We start from the raw sequence: 21,523 nt of genomic DNA, 5'->3' as shown, positions 1-21,523 counted from the left end.
CTCCTAGGGCCAGTTTCTCAGATGTAGATAAATCCTAAAAAAAATGATGTTCAATGGAGATTCCCCGTTGTGAAGTGTGTTTTACAGGCCTGCTACACTGGACAGTCATTAGTGCAGGGCATTAGAGGCTCTTGTTTATGATCAATGAAACCCAGCCATGGTGTGTGTAGGTCCCTCAGGGGTTGGGCTGAATTGGAATTGAACCCAGCCATGGTGTGTGTAGGTCCCTCAGGGTTGGGCTGAATTTGAATTGAACCCAGCCATGGTGTGTGTAGGTCCCTCAGGGTTGAGCTGAATTTGAATTGAACCCAGCCATGGTGTGTGTAGGTCCCTCAGGGTTGGGCTGAATTTGAATTGAACCCAGCCATGGTGTGTGTGTAGGTCCCTCAGGGTTGGGCTGAATTTGAATTGAACCCAGCCATGGTGTGTGTGTAGGTCCCTCAGGGTTGGGCTGAATTTGAATTGAACCCAGCCATGGTGTGTGTTGGTCCCTCAGGGTTGGGCTGAATATGAATTGAACCCAGCCATACTTATGTAAATGTGATATTGCAAAGATTTCTAAAAATGTGTTTTTGCTCTGTCATTATGGGGTATTTTGTTTAGATTGATGATGGAAAAATACTATTGAATCCATTTTAGAATTAGGATGTAAAGTAACATAATCAAGGGGTCTGAATCCTTTCTGAAGCCACTGTAGATGTGTTCCTGACGCTCCTTGTTGATGTAAAATAAACATACTAAAAGTTAGGAGATATCTAATCAATGGAAGATGGAATTAAAATTATGTCATTAAAAGTTAGTCTACAACGACCAAGTGCTACTTGATATTCTGAATGGAGTGATTGTTATCTGTAGGATTTGAAAGCGCATGCTCTGCAGCCTTAATTAGCCTAACTAGCTAACGTTATCTAGCTTAACTAGCTTCTCCTCGTTTGATGCCGTCAAAGGGGCCTGCTAGAACCTCTCTCTCGCGCCCTTTATTATCTCCGGTTAATGAAGTAGCTTTAAAAAAAAGTTGTCCTCAGGTCCGTTCGGAACAGGTCTCCTATATTTTAAACATATCTGGTCCGCGTGGGAAAGCCCCAGGTCCGTTCGGAACAGGTCTCCTATATTTTAAACATATCTAGTCCGCGTGGGAAAGCCCCAGGTCCGTTCGGAACAGGTCTCCTATATTTTAAACATATCTGGTCCGCGTGGGAAAGCCCCAGGTCCGTTCGGAACAGGTCTCCTATATTTTAAACATATCTGGTCCGCGTGGGAAAGCCCCAGGTCCGTTCGGAACAGGTCTCCTATATTTTAAACATATCTGGTCCGCGTGGGAAAACCCCAGGTCCGTTTCGTAACAGGTCCAACTTTCTTAGACCCATGAAGACCCCTAGCGTGTGTGCTCGTGCACGACAAACATTTATGGGTCTAACCAGAGAACTGTATTGTGCAAGTTCTCCCACTTAAAAAGATGAGAGGCCTGTAATTTTCATCATAGGAACACTTCAACTATGACAGACAAAATGAGAAAAGAAAAATCCAGAAAATCACTTTGTAGGATTTTTAATGAATTTTATTTGCAAATTATGGTGGAAAATAACACCATTGGTGGCCACTCTTGTGTTGTCTTGTCTGTGTTGCTTAGGGTCGTTGTCCTGTTGGATGGTGAACCTTCTCCCAAGTCTGAGGTCCTGAGCCGGTACCGGTACCCCCTGTATATAGCCTCCACATTGACTCTGCACCGGTACCCCCTGTATATAGCCTCCACATTGACTCTGCACCGGTACCCCCTGTATATAGCCTCCACATTGACTCTATACCAGTACCCCCTGTATATAGTCTCCACATTGTACCGGTACCCCCTGTATATAGCCTCCACATTGACTCTATACCGGTACCCCCTGTATATAGCCTCCACATTGACTCTGTACTGATACCCCCTGTATATAGCCTCCACATTGACTCTGTACCGGTACCCCCTGTATATAGCCTCCACATTGACTCTGTACCGGTACCCCCTGTATATAGCCTCCACATTGACTCTGTACCGGTACCCCCTGTATATAGCCTCCACATTGACTCTGTACCGGTACCCCCTGTATATAGCCTCCACATTGACTCTGTACCGGTACCCCCTGTATATAGCCTCCACATTGACTCTGTACCGGTACCCCCTGTATATAGCCTCCACATTGACTCTGTACCGGTACCCCCTGTATATAGCCTCCACATTGACTCTGTACCGTAATACCCTGTATATAGCCTCCACATTGACTCTGTACCGGTACCCTCTGTACATAGCCTCCACATTGACTCTGTACCGGTACCCCCTGTATATAGCCTCCACATTGACTCTATACCGGTACCCCCTGTATATAGCCTCCACATTGACTCTGTACCGGTACCCCCTGTATATAGCCTCCACATTGACTCTATACCAGTACCCCCTGTATATAGCCTCCACATTGACTCTGTACCGGTACCCCCTGTATATAGCCTCCACATTGACTCTGTACCGGTACCCCCTGTATATAGCCTCCACATTGACTCTGTACCGGTACCCTCTGTACATAGCCTCCACATTTACTCTGTACCGGTACCCCCTGTATATAGCCTCCACATTGACTCTATACCGGTACCCCCTGTATATAGCCTCCACATTGACTCTGTACCGGTACCCCCTGTATATAGCCTCCACATTGACTCTATACCAGTACCCCCTGTATATAGCCTCCACATTGACTCTGTACCGGTACCCCCTGTATATAGCCTCCACATTGACTCTGTACCGGTACCCCCTGTGTATAGCCTCCACATTGACTCTGTACCGGTACCCCCTGTATATAGCCTCCACATTGACTCTGTACCAGTACCCCTGTATATAGCCTCCACATTGACTCTGTACCGGTACCCCCTGTATATAGACTCCACATTGACTCTGTACCAGTACCCCCTTTATATAGCCTCCACATTGACTCTGTACCGGTACCCCCTTTATATAGCCTCCACATTGACTCTGTACCAGTACCCCCTGTATATAGCCTCCACATTGACTCTGTACCAGTACCCCCTGTATATAGCCTCCACATTGACTCTGTACCAGTACCCCCTGTATATAGCCTCCACATTGACTCTGTACCAGTACTCCCTGTATATAGCCTCCACATTGACTCTATACCAGTACCCCCTGTATATAGCCTCCACATTGACTCTGTACCAGTACCCCCTGTATATAGCCTCCACATTGACTCTGTACCGGGACCCCCTGTATATAGTCTCGCTATTGTTATTTTACTGCTGCTATTACTTTTTATTTTTTATTTTTTTTAACTTTAACACTCATTTTTTACTAAAATAAGTGTTTCACTGTAAGGTCTACTACACCTGTTGTATTCAGCATTTCACTGTAAGGTCTACTACACCTGTTGTATTCAGCATTTCACTGTAAGGTCTACTACACCTGTTGTATTCAGCATTTCACTGTAAGGGCTACTACACCTGTTGTATTCAGCATTTCACTGTAAGGTCTACTGCACCTGTTGTATTCAGCATTTCACTGTAAGGTCTACTACACCTGTTGTATTCAGCATTTCACTGTAAGGGCTACTACACCTGTTGTATTCAGCATTTCACTGTAAGGTCTACTGCACCTGTTGTATTCAGCATTTCACTGTAAGGTCTACTGCACCTGTTGTATTCAGCATTTCACTGTAAGGTCTACTACACCTGTTGTATTCAGCATTTCACTGTAAGGGCTACTGCACCTGTTGTATTCAGCATTTCACTGTAAGGTCTACTGCACCTGTTGTATTCAGCATTTCACTGTAAGGTCTACTACACCTGTTGTATTCAGCATTTCACTGTCAGGTCTACTACACCTGTTGTATTCAGCATTTCACTGTGAGGTCTACTACACCTGTTGTATTCAGCATTTCACTGTAAGGTCTACTACACCTGTTGTATTCAGCATTTCACTGTAAGGTCTACTGCACCTGTTGTATTCAGCATTTCACTGTAAGGTCTACTACACCTGTTGTATTCAGCATTTCACTGTCAGGTCTACTACACCTGTTGTATTCAGCATTTCACTGTGAGGTCTACTACACCTGTTGTATTCAGCATTTCACTGTAAGGTCTACTACACCTGTTGTATTCAGCATTTCACTGTAAGGGCTACTACACCTGTTGTATTCAGCATTTCACTGTAAGGTCTACTGCACCTGTTGTATTCAGCATTTCACTGTAAGGTCTACTACACCTGTTGTATTCAGCATTTCACTGTCAGGTCTACTACACCTGTTGTATTCAGCATTTCACTGTGAGGTCTACTACACCTGTTGTATTCAGCATTTCACTGTCAGGTCTACTACACCTCTTGTATTCAGCATTTCACTGTAAGGTCTACTACACCTGTTGTATTCAGCATTTCACTGTGAGGTCTACTACACCTGTTGTATTCAACATTTCACTGTGAGGTCTACTACACCTGTTGTATTCGACACATGCCATTTTATTTCCTGCCAGACTGGTCATCTTTGAACTTTGTTCCATGACCTTTGTTGTGTCTTGTTTTTATTTATTCGTTATTATAATTCAATAATATTTTACAAATAATTTGGTCTGTAAAGTCTGTTGAGACATGGTGAAATGCACTTGACATAAAAAGTAGTGGCCACCAGGCTAATGCCCTGCGTGTCTGGTCATTAACCGGCCTTCCTGCTATGTCAGGGGTCCCTAAACTTTTTCTGCAAATGACCCCAAATTGATACTAGAAAATGCAGGGGACCCTATTTGGAAAAATGTGAACCCCTTGGTAATGCAGGTAGCTTAGAGGTTAAGAGCGTTGGGCCAGTAACCGAATCCCCTAGCCGACTAGGTAACACATCTGCCAAGGTACATTTGAGCAAGGCACTTAATCCTAATTGTTCCTGTATATCGCTCTGGATAAGAGTGTCTGCAGAGTGACTAAAATGTCAATGTCAACGCTGCTTGTTCATATCATAATTCACTCAATTGTAGGTGCAGCAGCCTGTACCAGCACACACAATGACGTGAACGTGCATTCTAATAGTGTAAAAAGCCCTTACTTGAAACTAAAAGGTTGTATTCTATACCCATTTGGAGAGAAACAAGTACTTCAATTTGTTTGATAAAATAAATATAAATATCAACTTCTGTCCATAGCTGTACTCCTTTCTAGCCAAGACCAAATCGCATGGCGAAAGAATAAGGAATATGACATCACTTCCGCCTGTACTTCCTGGAGCCACAACCCTCAGACGTCGACTTCAAAACGCTTCCGTAAAATATTCCACTCCGGTGCGTACTGCTCCGTTTTCAGTGTACTAGCTAGTATACGACGTTTTTGGAAATATTGTTCAACATTTATCTAAATAGAATGAAGGCCAAGGGATTTGCAGTTACCCATCACCTGTAAAGGTAAAGCGTTAGTTAGCAGGTTACGGACAACTAACCTAGTTATTTTACTCGCCATTTTGATAAGAGCTACGACCCGAAATTATTTTAATAGCAGGTTAGGAGGGCAGTTTTGCCATCCCTGATTACTTTTCATAACCGTAACCAAATTGTCCTAACCTGCTACATTGATTCTCATAACCCGTTGCGTAATACTTTGTACTAATCTGCTACGAAAAAGTAACTTCCGGTCGTAACTGTATCGAAGTGGCGCGAAGAGTGTTTCTCATGGTTAGATAGCTACATCTCCAAATACGATGTAGGCATTTGGCTAGGTAATTTATATAGTGGAAATTACATTATCTGTCTAGTTCATGTGGAGAGGAATGTCATCGGGGTGTTTTTGATTACTTTTTTATTTGTAGAGACATTGGTGCAAAATGGATGTTGACGTTAAACTAGAGGAAGATGAGAGGGAGATATCCCATACAGGAATTTGGTCTGATTCGATTAATGCCTGGATAGATTACCCAAATTCAACATTGTCAGAAAACACAGAAACAGGTTACCATGTGGGTTTACTGAAAGAGCATTCACATGTACCTCCCATCAGTCCCCAAACAACAAGCCACGGGCAGATTTTACGTCTTTTTCCTGAAATGACCGGAGCAAGTGATGGGGAGAACAGGGCTGTCAAACTGGTTTATTTCTGTAAAGATCAAGATACCATCGGCACATCTGAAGGGAATTCAATCAAGGAACAGTCATGGCATTTAGCACCGTCCAGTGATATTCTGACAGGACATGCATCCACTTTCAGTGGTTATTTTGAAGCTCAAATCAACCCAACTTCACAGGTTTCTAGGCAAACACAGACCAATAATAAATTGCCCTCTGACAATGTTAATATCCCAAGCTCTAGTACTGCCATTCATTCTGTGCTAACCTCACCTGCTACAGAAAACGACTGTCATTTAGCTGTATCTACTAGACCTATTCTTCCAGAATATTGTGAGCCATTGAACTTTCCCTCTGATGAAGAGGAAGACTACAAAGCCAATTTAAGTCAAAGACTACAATGCCAGAAAACGTTAGAGGATAAATGGATACGTCAGTGTCGTGGCAGTTACTCAAGACCCAACCTAAGAAAGTTTGGGAGATATTGGAAAGATCCATACGTCAAGTGCAAGGAGATCGGTGTAGATTTCAATGTTGGATCTGGAGCGAAACAGAAACTGAATTTGCATTTACTGACAGTTGGTGTAATGCTTGAGGTGTCAGAATATGCTAGAATCATTAATAGATCTCGCCCTCATGTTATCTTTGATATTCTAGATTACAACTTTGTTCTTGGTGTACAAAATGAACAACAATATGACTTTTCATTCAGGGTAGAAAAGAAATTAAAAGAAATGCTGAAGATGCATTCTAAGAGAACACCTGAGTGGTTAACAGAAGTCTTTGACCTTCCTGATCCAAAGACAGTTACAGTTTTGAAATACTCCTTTAAATGGGCACAGTTGTATTTGCAAAACAGCTTGTCAAATCCTACACCTTTTGACGTTTGCATAAAGGAGGAGCCTGTTGTGGGCCTGATCTCTCCTCTGCATGTGACGACTGAGAGCTTCTCCACTGAGACAGATGTGACACGGTGTGCTGATGAGACGGCAATCCTTGGCCCTGAAAATGGACGTAATGATACCTGCACAAGGTATGAGCCTTATATGGGCATCGTCCGTCCTCAACATGTCCAGACGGAAACCTTCCCAACTCAGACAGATATAACATCCTTCATGATGCCCACTGTAGAAGAAGCATTGAGGGAACTCTACCCAATCTGTAAGGGAAAAGGACTTGACCTTGTTGTGAAATCAAAATATGGGAAAAATAAGAAACTTGACTTGCATCTATTGACCAGAGATGTAATGTTTGAATTGGCTGATTTTGCCTCACAAGTGTGTGGAAATCGGAAGCAGGTTGTGTGTGAGGTTCTCGAGCGTAATTTTGATTTGGATTTAAAAAGTGGGAAAACTGAGCTGGCCAAAGATATTATGAGAAAGTTAAGAGCAGTTTTACAGCGCAAGATGGGTAAAAAAGGTACATGGAGATTGGGACTTGAAAATGAAGCTTTCTTAAAGAAGTCACTCAAACGAAAGAACCCTGCGGAGATGTCCACTAGCCAGAAGGTCACTACAGCATCACTTGAGCCAAAATACCAAATGAAAGAAGTATCAAAAAGGAGGAGATTGAATTTAATGAGCAAGAAGAAAGACATGGACATGTTAGTAACCAAGGAGACCGAGGGAGGCCATTTCTCTGAAGTAGTACAAATAGAACCTCGTCTTGTCAAAATAGAGAGAATCTCTGATGAGACTGACCTTGCACTTTGTACTGACGAAACAAAGCAAATTGTCGTTACCAACTTGGACCAATCAAATGTGACGTCTCACACCAAAAATATGGTGAAAGCCAAAGCGTGCTACCCACTCTGTGAGGAAATAGGTCTGGACCTTGATGTCACATCCAAACCATCTAAACAGAAACTGGAATTTAATTTACTGACAAACGGTGTAATATTTGAGGTGTATAACTATGCAGGGATAAAATCCAATCGTCAAAAAAGAAGAAGTGGGTGCATTCTCATTGATATTCTAAAATACAATTTTGATCTTAGTTTGCAAAATCAGAGACTATTTCCACTGCATATTTGCTGTAAAGTGAAACGATTGGTTCAGAAACACAAATCTGAGCTCGTGAGAAAAAGAGAAATCTCAAAAGAGGTGTTCACAATACCGAGTGTGCTTAAAAGCCAAGCAAAAACAAATGTGCTTTCAGATTATTTTCCTGAAAAAAATATGGAAAAAAACGCAAGGCTGGTTTATCCTCATCATGGTAAAGACACTATCTCTGTGGAGACAGCTGAAACAGTCTCCACTGATGAAGCAGCGATGCTTGACCGGGATAATGGACCTGCTGAGATCTGCATAAAGGAGGAGGAGGAGGAGGAGTCAGATCTTCACTCTGAGGTCAAACTGGTTTATTTCTGCAAAGACCAAGATACCGTCAGAACATCTGAAGAGCATTTGATCGAAGATGGATCATGGCATGAATCAACACCCAGTAATATCCTGCCTGGAAATGTGTTCAGCCTTCCACAGGCACCACTACCAGCTGCAGAAAGTGGTCCTTTCGGAAGTAAAACCGAGCCAACTTCACAGATATAACCAGATGGTCCAATGCAGAATCACTCGAGACAAAATACCATAGACTTGACAGAAGTAACCAGGGGAAAAAAGGGATTTAATGAGGATAAATACATGTTTATAGCCTATACAGGAAAAGAAAGTTGTCAGACAAGTAGAACCTCATTGAGATGAGATGGATCTGCCAGGGAAAAGAAAAGCAATTCCTTTACTTCCTGACTGAGATCTCAGGGGGGGGGGGGGATACAAGATGGAAAGAAAAGTCTGATCTGCTCGCTGTGAAACGCCAGTTTCTCATTTGCCTGAAAAAAAAATGAGAAAAAGATTGATATTGTTATATGTGATGAAGTGCAGCACGAGGTGGATTCTTACCGACGTTTCAGAATGCTTTGTAGTCGAGACTGGTTCTGAGAAGAAATGCTAACAAATCCTTGCTGGATACAGATCAGGGGGCTATTGAAAATCTGCAAAAGGCTAAGTCATAAAGTCCCTCAGTTCAAGAAGACGACTCGTACCTGGGAATGGCTCTGGACTAATTACAAAAAAACTGTTTAAAATCACTGCAGAAAGCAGAGACAACAAGAGTTTTGCCAAAACTAAGAACACTTGTTGATCACTTGTGTGGTAGAGAGAAACACCCAGAATCAGTCTGGACAGGATGGAGTTTTAGTCTGGACAGGATGGAGTTTTAGTCTGGACAGGATGGAGCTTCAGTCTGGACAGGATGGAGCTTCAGTCTGGACAGGATGGAGCTTCAGTCTGGACAGGATGGAGCTTCAGTCTGGACAGGATGGAGCTTCAGTCTGGACAGGATGGAGCTTCAGTCTGGACAGGATGGAGCCTAACTGTGGAAAAACAGAAACTGACTGATACACACATTACAATGACAAATCAATGACCAGATTGTCAACCAGCTCCAGCTACTCAGCATCACTCTGACTATTTGTGCTGGTTGGCTTCTGTCTCAGCTGAAGGGAGGACATTGTGTTTTAAAGTCTTTTCTTTCTGTCCTGAAGTAGGCCTACCTGCTTAATACACACAGACTTTCATATAGGTAAAGCAAAGGCATGCTATGACTTAACTCTACCTTCATATATTGGGCTGCCTTTATCCCAATAGTTTCACAGTTTAAAAACGTGTGTTTTCAAATGACTGTATGCTACATTGATCTTTGGATCACACTTGGAATGTGAAAGGTTTCCTAGTGTTAGTTTTAGGTCTCCCTGAAGTCCGTAGACTTCCACTCTATTAGTCACCCTAGAACACAGTCAACGAGCCTAACGGAAATGTGTATTCATTAGGTATATACTGTAGCTAAATGTTTAATGGAGGGCTACGCTAGCGTTTCTTGGACCAATTCAGAAATTGGTACACAAGAAGGAGTAGCACTAGTCTTTTTAGGATTAGGTGAAAATAGGGAGACAATGTATTTGTATTAAGGGTTTAGTCTTTGAATGGTGGATTTGTGCAGATTCCCTTGGCCTTCCTTCCTGTTTAACTCTTGATGTCTGGTCTTGCTGTAGAGACTGAACACAGCAGGATTATTGCTAGACTTTTTTTTGTTTTCTTAACTATTTTACGACGTATTCATTGACGAAACGAACTCCACTACAAATACAAGCCTCTATAGAAGAACCTCTGATCCTTTTTTAGTTAGGAATAAAAAGACAAAGATGTTTTATTTTCTAAGAGTATGTAGCATTAGTGAAATAACCTACTATGATGGATCATTTTTTAAATTTTTTATCAGTGGGCTATTTTGTTTTTTTTGTTCCTTTTTTTTGTGGAAAGATTTAGAGACTGTATCCAGACCTGCCTTACTCTTACCAATATGTTCCTTTTTTGAACAGGGAGTTATTCTACCGTAAACTAAGATTATTTTTATGTATTTTTTCGTTTTGTTTTTAAAGGATACTTCCTCTGACATTCTTAGAGCTGTCATTTTATTGTGAGGAACTGCAGTTCGATCGGAATAGTTGTTCTGTTTTTGTCCTCTGTTTTGTGAGTGACCCTCTCACTCAGTCAACTCGTCTCAGTGCACAAGTCTCCCCTTCTCCAGACACCGCGTATGAATCAGAATCCGTAGCTAGTTGTGACACGTGAGCCTCTGGATGAAAAGGTATGCAAGTCATTTGTTTTTTATGAGGGGGGGGGGGGGGGGGGTAAATTATATTAACATTTTAAGAATTCATAGAATCTGACTGGTGCCAATAGCATTCAGGTCAACACTTAAAGGAAGGTGAATTAGCTGTAATTGCTTGGTCTGATATCTTCATACATGTGTTTGTGTTTCCAGCAGAGTATCCCTAAAGCAGCGTGGTCGTATCAGCCCCCCATGTTGGACTAAACTCTACACAAGTGGAAACCCCAAATCCCTAAAGGTGTGTTAAATCCCTAAATATTATATTTAAGAATCTGAATTTTTTTTGTACAATTTTGCTGACAGGCAGACCAATTCTGAATTTGTTTTCTTCAGTAATTGGTCTTTTGACCAATCAAATCAGCTTTGAAAAAGATCTGATGTGATTGGTCAAAATGTAAATTAATGGAACATTTATCAGAATTGGGCTGCCTGCCTCAACGCAAACATTGTGGCTTAGAAGAATAGCTTATTGGGGATGTCAACGTTATCCAATTATTATACTGTATGTGGAGTGGACATCACTGTGATTAACACTGGCATTAAACACTGTGATTAACACTGGCACTAAACACTGTTATTAACACTGGAACTAAACACTGTGATTAACACTGGCATTAAACACTGTGATTAACACTGATTAACACTGGCACTAAACACTGTGATTAACACTGGAACTAAACACTATGATTAACACTGATTAACACTGGCACTAAACACTGTGATTAACACTGGCACTAAACACTGTGATTAACACTGGCACTAAACACTGTGATTAACACTGGCACTAAACACTGATTAACACTGGCACTAAACACTGTGATTAACACTGGCACTAAACACTGTGATTAACACTGGCACTAAACACTGTGATTAACACTGGCGCTAATCACTGTGATTAACACTGGCACTGATCACGCAGTGTAGCCTAGTGGTTAGAGTGTTGGACTAGTAACTGAAAACCGAAAGGTTGCAAGTTCAAATCCCTGAGCTGACAAGGTACAAAATCTGTCGTTCTGCCCCCTGAACAAGGCAGTTAACCCACTGTTCCTCAGTAGGCCGTCATTGAAAATAAGAATTTGTTCTTAACTGACTTGCCTAGTTAAATAAAGGTAAAAATAAATATATATATAATATTTAACCACCTCCAGAAAGTTGATTGCATCATTTCTCTCTTCATTTTATTCACAGATCCTCTATTTGCCAAACTAGAGGGACATGAAGTCTGACTCCTTCCTCAACATGTGGACCTGCCCTGAGGATGTTGGACACCACTGTTACACCTTCAGCCTTGTTGATTTCCTGTCAGACTGGTCGTTTTTCAACTCCATTCCACGGACGGACTGACCTGAACTTTTACCAGAACAGGAACACAATGTTCAACAGACTCTACTCAGACTGGTCGTCTTTGAACTCAAGAGGAACACAATGTTCATCAGACTCTACTCAGACTGGTCGTCTTTGAACTCAAGAGGAACACAATGTTCATCAGACTCTACTCAGACTGGTCATCTTTGAACTCAAGAGGAACACAATGTTCAACAGACTCTCTCCTCACCAGTGGACTGACTACTGAGACTGGTTGTGAGGTCACAGGAAATAGAGTGACCTGTTAGGAGGGATGCAGCATTGTAATCCTGATTTAGATGATGGTTATAAGGAGAGTTCAGGTCGTAACCAGTCCACTGAGATGAATGTAGATGTCGACACCCTGGCCAATATAAAAGGCTTTGGAGAGGGACCACGCTTTCAGGAGAAGGATAACTGACATTTACTCCTGAGGTGTCTGACTTGTTGCACCCTCGACAACCACTGTGATTATTATTATTTGACCCTGCTGGTCATTTATGAACATTTGAACATCTTGGCCATGTTCTGTTATAATCTCTACCCGGCACAGCCAGAAGAGGACTGGCCACCCCTCATAGCCTGGTTCCTCTCTATCCAGCACAGCCAGAAGAGGACTGGCCACCCCTCATAGCCTGGTTCCTCTCTACCCGGCACAGCCAGAAGAGGACTGGCCACCCCTCATAGCCTGGTTCCTCTCTAGGTTTCTTCCTAGGTTCTGGCCTTTCTAGGGAGTTTTTCCTAGCCACCGTGCTTCTACACCTACATTGCTTGCTGTTTGGGGTTTTAGGCTGGGTTTCTGTACAGGCTGGGTTTCTGAAAGAGATATGAGCTGATGTACGAAGGGCTATATAAATAAATTTGATTTGATAACAAGGCCTTGTCCAGAAACAACCCCCAGCCCTTACCTCCAAGGCACCAATGTAACATAACTTTACACCGTCCCCTCGCCCATACCCGGGGCGCGAACCAGGGACCCTCTGCACACATCAACAACAGTCACCCCTCGAAGCATCGTTACCCATCGCTCCACAAAAGCCGCGGCTGTATGTAAAAGAAATCCCTGATTGTATTAAATAATGTATGACATTCCCTTCATTAAAGTTTTTTTTTGTGCATCTTAAGAGTGGAAACCCTATGTGATTGGCTCTTTAAACATTTCATCTAGCCTATCAGTGGGTATGTTTTGTCACTCTGCTTTGTTACACCACGATCGTTTGAGTTTTATGTTAATTCTAGTCTGGCAACAGGTTCTCCGGTTTAAATCAAATGAGATCTCCTAGGGCCAGTTTCTCAGACGTAGATAAATCCTAAAAAATGATGTTCAATGGAGATTCCCCGTTGTGAAGTGTGTTTTACAGGCCTGCTACACTGGACAGTCATTAGTGCAGGGCATTAGAGGCTCTTGTTTATGATCAATGAAACCCAGCCATGGTGTGTGTAGGTCCCTCAGGGTTGGGCTGAATTTGAATTGAACCCAGCCATGGTGTGTGTAGGTCCCTCAGGGTTGGGCTGAATATGAATTGAACCCAGCCATGGTGTGTGTAGGTCCCTCAGGGTTGGGCTGAATTTGAATTGAACCCAGCCATGGTGTGTGTAGGTCCCTCAGGGTTGGGCTGAATTTGAATTGAACCCAGCCATGGTGTGTGTAGGTCCCTCAGGGTTGGGCTGAATTTGAATTGAACCCAGCCATGGTGTGTGTAGGTCCCTCAGGGTTGGGCTGAATATGAATTGAACCCAGCCATGGTGTGTGTAGGTCCCTCAGGGTTGGGCTGAATATGAATTGAACCCAGCCATGGTGTGTGTAGGTCCCTCAGGGTTGGGCTGAATATGAATTGAACCCAGCCATGGTGTGTGTAGGTCCCTCAGGGTTGGGCTGAATATGAATTGAACCCAGCCATGGTGTGTGTAGGTCCCTCAGGGTTGGGCTGAATTTGAATTGAACCCAGCCATGGTGTGTGTAGGTCCCTCAGGGTTGGGCTGAATTTGAATTGAACCCAGCCATGGTGTGTGTAGGTCCCTCAGGGTTGGGCTGAATTTGAATTGAACCCAGCCATGGTGTGTGTAGGTCCCTCAGGGTTGGGCTGAATTTGATTTGAAGGCAGCCATGGTGTGTGTAGGTCCCTCAGGGTTGGGCTGAATTTGATTTGAAGGCAGTCAATTCAGGAAGTTATCACAAATTACTATATTAATTGGAGAGAAAAAAAAGTAATTTTCAAAACTTAATAAACTGAAAAGTTGAAGCTATTTATTTATTTAAAAGATTTTTCAATTTAAGACTTGTTTTATTCAAATAATTTCCTGAATTGACTGCTTTTAATTTGAATTGAGGCCACACCTGGTGACCAGCGTGACATAACTGGTTCTATTTCCAAGGATTTGTTGCGCAGCTCATACCCAGGAACACTTGGCAGTGTGTTTTCTGCTAATGCCAACAGAAAAACGTTCAACTATATCTACATGACTCCTGCAGGAACATCTTTGTGGTTAACGAGCGCAAACCCAGTAATAACATTGTTCAGCAGTAACTTCAAAACACTGCTATCACTCGATCCTTGTTGGAAATGTTTTGAGGTGGGCCTCCAGAGTGTCGCAGCGGTCTCATGCCCCGTGTACATTTATTCCCAGGCTGTGACACAACCGGGTGCCTGCGGGCTGAGCCGGTCGCCAGTTGAACGGTGTTTCCTCCGACACATTGGTGCGGCTGGCTTCCGGGTTAAGCGGACGGGTGTTAAGGAGAGCGGTTAGATGGATCATGTTTCGGAGGACGCATGACTTCGCCTCTCCCGAGCCCGTTTGGAAGTTGCAGTGATGTGACAGAATCGAAAAGGGGGGTAAAATACAACAACAAAAATGATTTGGGGTGTAGGTTTTTCCGTCTAAGTGACTAGTCTAAGTTACTAGTCCAACAAATTGCTGCAATGGAACAATTCACACTCAAATGTACGACTTTAACATATCGTCTGTCCAGAAGACGGCAGCAGAGATCACTATTATATAAAGATAAAGAACCAACTGTCACCACCAGGTGGCGACACAACCATTATCTAATTCACTAATGCGACCCTCAGTTCAGACAAAATTAATTGGTCCAGACGTTGCTGGAATAATCATTGACTGTCTTGTACCAACATCGTTTGCCCAAAAGATATCAATACATTCACGTGGGAGTGGGTCAATTAAATATATCTCAATTGTACATGAGAAATTCAGAGTTTCCGTACTTCTGATCTCCTCCAATGGGTTTCGAGAAGGACGTGAGACGTCAATGAGCAATTGAGATTCTCCCACTGACCCACACCCAAGCTAATTCATACTATCTTTTGGCCACACGATGGTGGTATAAGATTGTCAATGGTTTTCTCCAGCAACGTCTGAGCCATTTTATGTTGTCTGAACTGAGGGTTGCAAAATTCCCGCTACCTTTCCCAGAATTCCCAGAACTCCTGATTGGAAGATTTCCTTCTTACTCCCGATTTCAAATATACTTATGTAAATGTGATATTGCAAAGATTTCTAAAAATTTGTTTTTGCTCTGTCATTATGGGGTATTTTGTTTAGATTGATGATGGAAAAATACTATTGAATCCATTTTAGAATTAGGCTGTAACGTAACAAAATCAAGGGGTCTGAATCCTTTCTGAAGCCACTGTAGATGTGTTCCTGACGCTCCTTGTTGATGTAAAATAAACATACTAAAAGTTAGGAGATATCTAATCAATGGAAGATGGAATTAAAATGATGTCATTAAAAGTTAGGCTACAACGACCAAGTGCTACTTGATATTGTGAATGGAGTGATTGTTATCTGTAGGATTTGAAAGCGCATGCTCTGCAGCCTTAATTAGCCTAGCTAGCATTGGTAAACTAACCTTAACTAGCTGCATCATGCTAGTTGTGTTAAACCCAGCTGTAGTTTAGTTTTCATTGCTGGTATGTGTAATACATCAGTGGTCATTGCTTTGGTGATTGATTGCATGGGTAGTCATGGATCCAGCCCATTACTGATTACACAGCCAACGATGTGTGCTTCGCCATGCCTTAATTACTCCAAATGCATCTTCTCATTATGTACTACATACCTTTCCACGTCTGTTGGAAACTGGAACAGGGATATTTACTCCCTTCCTCTGGACAGTATTGCAGCACATAGCCTCAACTTTGTAATAATTGCAGTCTTTATCAGTATCTTTGACAACAAACACATGAGATTCCAGCTCAACAATTTCATAATCAAGCGGGAAATTAGATGTGAATGTGAAAGTGATTCGTATATATATATTGCTTCTTCTCCGTAAACAAAATAACATTTGAACATTTTACAGTAAACAAGGTATTTATTGATGCCATGTTTCTTATCGTGAAAAATAAGTTGATTCACTCACAGGAGTACTAGTAGTGGGAAAACTTGCAAAGACATCGATTTGTTGCTATTTAAACTAAGTACATTTTTTTTTGGGGGGGGGGGGGGGGGTGAGTTGTGAATTAGCCAGCTAGTTAGATATCTACTAGGGACAAGCTAGCTACCGTCAAAAAGAGGATGAAGAACATTTGTGCCTTACTGAATGACGTTCATTAGGAAAACACCCACTATCTAGTGCACTCGTCCTAAATAAAGTCATATCCATAAACAATTAGGTAAGTCTACCGAATGTTGTGCACTCTGTTTGAATGTTAAATGACGACACAGAGGCATTGATGCGAGTAACCAGTCTTGTTCAGTACATCACAACACATCCGGGTATCACAAGCACCCCGGTAAAACACAAGAGTTGCAGTAATGAACATTTACCAGCAGATGGCATCACTGTGCCATCTTACACCCATAACAGTAGGCAGCTACAGTAGCTGAAAGATGTTAAACATCTTGAGGTTTTGTTTCATTAAATTTATTTTATTTCATCTGGGTGCTTGCGTCACCTACTAACACCCTGGTACAACCCGTAGCTCCCGTTCTCCTCAGTCTGAGAAAACACTGAGACAGAACAACTTGTCAGATGGTGCATTGGAGACTGATGTGTTCCTGTCCTGTCTTTTCACAATACTATTGCAGATCAACATAAGCCAGCAGCATACCACCCTGCATACCACTGCTGGCTTGCTTCTGAAGCTAAGCAGGGTTAGTCCTGGTCAGTCCCTGGAAGGGAGACCAAATGCTGCTGGAAGTGGTGTTGGAGGGCCAGTAGGAGGCACTGTTTCATCTGGTCTAAAAAATATCCCAATACCTGAGGGCAGGGATTGGGGACACTAGGGTGTAGGGTGCTGTCTTTTGGCTGGGATGTTAAACGGGTGTCCTGACTCTGAGGTCATTAAAGTTCCCATGACACTGATCGTAAGAGTAAAGGTGTTAACCCCTGGTGTCCTGGCTAAATTCCTATTCTGGCCCTCAAACCATCTCAGTCACCTAATAATCCCCAGTTTACAATTGTCTCATTCATCCCCGTCCTCTCCCCTGTAACTATTCCCCAGGTCATTGCTGAAAATGAGATCGTATTCTCAGTCAATTTACCTGGTAAAATAACAGATAAATAAATATAAATAAAAAAATGTATTCATTAAAGTAATATGGGGTGGAAGCTATTGACGTTGTAAGAAAGTATTTTTAATATAAAGTCAATTTAAATTGGTAGAATATCACCCCAAAGTCAAAAAATACAAAAGTTATTGCTATTGATTGGAGGCATGAGGTCCCTGAACCAATAAGAGTTAGTTTTACTCATGAAAGTCATATGGGGTGGAAGATATTATCTCATCTCAGTAAACTTACCTGGTAAAATAATGGATAACATTTTTTTAAAAGTATAGAAGACAGCCGTTCTTCTCTTCATTTCCTGCTTCTCCTGTGGTGCATATAAGACCCGCTACATAAAGACAACATGTCATCTACATGTGTTATAGAATAGCTCCCTTCTCACATCCCAGGTCATGTTTGGACTGGAACGGGACAACTCAACGGGCTATGCGCATCTCCCCAATAGCCTACAGACAACTTTCCTGAGTGCAATGTCATTAATGTGACCGATATGTACAGTATAATAAGCAGAGTGAAGAAGGAAAAGATCCCACCTCTGACGCACAGCAGAGACATCGCTGCTGAGATTTCCCCTGGAGCAAGAGTCCCTCAAGAATTTAAAAACAGTCATTGCGTTTCAATGATTGTACTCCCCAAACGCTTGTTGCATCGTGAACTATCCTCCCAGTCCCTTGGGAGTTCATCGGATGGATGATGCGCCGCTGCCATTTACTTGGATGAGAAGTTGGACGAACGCTCCTCCAGCTCACGATACGAGATGGTGGAGAACTACAGTGTAATGATGTGTCGTTCACGAACGAACGGCTCTTTCTGAACGGATCTTTTTGTTGAACCTCGGGAACCGAATTGCATCGGTGAAAGAGCCATTCATCTGGCTCTATGATTTGCAAACTGCTACTACTGCTTGTTGAGCTCAGAACAACGTTTTTCTGTAGATACATTACAACATCATTATCTAAAGGGGGTGAATCCTCACTGCAGAAATAATAAATAGTGGGGAGAGTGGGTCAATCTGGTCCACGAGGATTTATTTCATTGAACTTTAGGCCCATACAAAGACAAATCACACAACATAGACTACCAAATAACCTTAGGCAAAAATACACGAAATAAAAGTCAAGTGAAAATAGTTATAAATGTCTTTATCAATTATGAGTAGCTAAACATTATCGACTTTTGGACACTGATGCGCAGGAGAACCCCTAGCTGTCAATCAAGCAGGCGCGGTGAACGGATTATGACGCTCAAGCGTTCCAAATGACGCAACAATACAGCTCCAGACCAGAGAAAGTTAATGCCGAAGTTATTATTCAGTTCAACACTAAAACTGAGGTTTGACACGTGTGATTTGAGGTGAGTCAAATATTTACAAAAGTTTACAATACATTAACCATCCGCTTCGTTATTTCTGTTGCTATCAATCACTCCATCTGTATCTACTCTTCTGTCTGTCTGTCGGACTATCTGAATTGTCTGTGTACTGTCTAGCCAGCATATGCCAGAAAGGTTCTTTCACAAAGTCTCATAGAAGGAGTGCTGATCAATAATCAGTTTGATCTTTTAAATCAAACTGAATACGTTTTGATGGACAGGAGGCAACCTGATCCTAGATCAGCACTCCTACCCTGAAACACTTTGTGAACACAATCCAGGTGTACTGTGATTATGAAGTTGTGATGAGGTATTATTATATTAGTTGTGCTGATGCATGATGGGTTGTAGGCTAGAGCTTGAGGACTCAACTCTGAAGACTGTTTCTGAATTCACTGACCTGGTGAGTAAATGTTGTGTACAATGGCACCATCTAGTGACAGAAACATAGAAACACACATTGTTGCTGAACGAAGGCATCTCTTTATTTTCCAGAAATAAAACTTGTAGACCTTTCCTGCAGTCTCTGAGGAGATGGACACCTCTTCCTCTTCTGGACGATCTCCGTCTCCTACTGGGACTGTCTTCTTACCCCCTCCTATCATGTGGAACAGTCTGTAAGTCATTCATCACATAACCTAGCTCTGGTCCAGGGCATTATGTGCGGCTTGCTGAAGGAAGGCTCAGTGTCTGCAAGCTGTACGTAACGCCCTGGACCAGAGTGACACATTACCCACCTCTGGCCATCATGGACAGTCAACTCATCACATTCACGTACTATAAGTCACAGTTGTGTGATTTGTGTTATTAAAGACAGTTAAATTGAGCAGAAGTGTAATTATTAGTTTAATATTGTAGTAAATTGTCTGAGTTCACTTCCTAAATAATGTGTTGACATTCCTTTGCTCCCAGCTACAAGCAGGCAGAGATGGAGGTTCACTTCCCGAGAGAAGAGAAGAAGACCTGTACAGAGAAGGAAGCCCACATGCTTGAGTTGAGGGGGAAGGATCGAACGATCCGAAACCAGAAGAAGGAGATGGACAGACTTCAAGTGTGCCTCTGGGAGGAGGAAAAGAAGAAGAGGAATGGTGGAACGGAGAAGGACAAGATCATTGAACAATTACAGTCTGAGTCAGACAGTCTCCGAGCCCTTTTAAAAGATGAAAGGAGGAGAAGAAGAGTAGAAAGGGTTATAATGACAGAGTGGAAGGCTGAGATCCTGAGACTGAGGGAGGCAGAGAGCCAGAGGGAGGCAGAGAGCCAGAGAGAGGCAGAGTGCCAGAGAGAGGCAGAGTGCCAGAGGGAGGCAGAGTGCCAGAGGGAGGCAGAGTGCCAGAGAGATGCAGAGAGAGAGAGAGAAGCAGAGAGACAGAGAGAAGCAGAGAGCCAGAGAGATGCAGAGAGACAGAGAGAAGCAGAGAGACAGAGAGAAGCAGAGAGACAGAGAGAAGCAGAGAGACAGAGAGAAGCAGAGAGACAGAGAGCAGCAGAGAGACAGAGGGAAGCAGAGATAGCCACAGAAGCAATGGAGCACCTGAGAAAAATGCAGGAGATCCACAGACTCAAAAAACTGCTGGATCTACTGATGGTGGACCTACAACTGGCCCACGTAAGACATGTCATTGTTATTATTAAAAGGCAGTGTATATTTACCCAGCTGAAAATTAATAGTGGCAGACAGCGGTACGCTAACCCAATGTTAACTTTTATTCCTTTCCTTAACCCTTACCTTAACCTCACTGAAACTATACCTAACCTTTACCTTAACCCAACCCTAGGTCCTGAACCTAACCTTCATTTATCTCAACCCCTATGCCTTTCTTCTGCCGGTTGAATATCCACTCCCTTATTAACGTCATTACTGTTGTTGTTGTTGTTGACTGTATCTGTGAAGGTTGTAAATAGCTGCATTAGTGAAGCATCATTTGTAGGAGTAATTTCTACAAGCATAAACATCAGAGGCAACATTGTTGTAACATCACACAAATTGTAACAGGAATTTCTCAAACCCCTAACTGAATGGGCAAGAAGGTTGTGTGTTTGTATTTGAACACATTTTGGACATAATTGATTCCATAAAATGTCTCGTAATTTTTTCAAACAATGATAATACATTAATTGACATTGAATTGTCCAGATGAATTGATCAAAATGACCCTGCTATTGATGTTGTCCAGTGTTTGATTCAATTACCTAGCTGGTCATAGATTATCACTAATTTTACCTTTTAAAATGAAGCAAGAGATAGAGAGATTGAGGCTATGGCAGAAAGTCATGGAGGATCAGCGACCAAGACTGGCCTGGAACAACAAACCTATTGAGACAGGAAGAGAGAGGGAAAGAGAGAGGGAAAGAGAGAGAGAAAGGGAGATGGAAAGTGAGAGAAAAGCAGAATTGGAAAGACAAGAAATGAAGAAGAAAGTGGAACAGGCAGAAGAAACGATAAAAGTGTTAGAACGAGAGATTGAGAGATTGAAAGAGATTGAGAAGGAAATCACATTTGAAAGAGAAAGAGACGTGCGTATTGGAG

At 42.4% G+C, this 21,523-nt stretch overlaps 1 protein-coding gene across 2 annotated transcripts in view; it reads left to right on the top strand.

Annotated features, from left to right (window-relative positions):
• The window catches only part of LOC118941512, a 35,094-nt gene extending 22,865 nt beyond the window's left edge, over nt 1-12,229 (top strand). The window contains exons 2-4 of one of the 2 annotated variants that reach the window (XM_036955287.1): nt 9,658-10,722; nt 10,900-10,984; nt 11,935-12,229. Coding sequence is in view for 1 of the 2 variants with exons in the window: in XM_036955286.1 (XP_036811181.1) it covers nt 5,841-8,624 (2,784 nt within the window). In the remaining variant the exon portion in view is untranslated. Of the gene's footprint in view, nt 1-5,227; nt 10,723-10,899; nt 10,985-11,934 lie in introns of those variants that run through there. The other variant, XM_036955286.1, reaches the window with a different exon arrangement.
• Nucleotides 12,230-21,523: the final 9,294 nt, after the last annotated feature.

Source organism: Oncorhynchus mykiss, chromosome 19 (genome assembly GCF_013265735.2).
Source record: "Oncorhynchus mykiss isolate Arlee chromosome 19, USDA_OmykA_1.1, whole genome shotgun sequence".
Lineage (NCBI taxonomy): Eukaryota > Metazoa > Chordata > Actinopteri > Salmoniformes > Salmonidae > Oncorhynchus > Oncorhynchus mykiss.
Note: the sequence above shows the minus strand (reverse complement) of the source record. Positions and strands in the feature narration are given on the sequence as shown.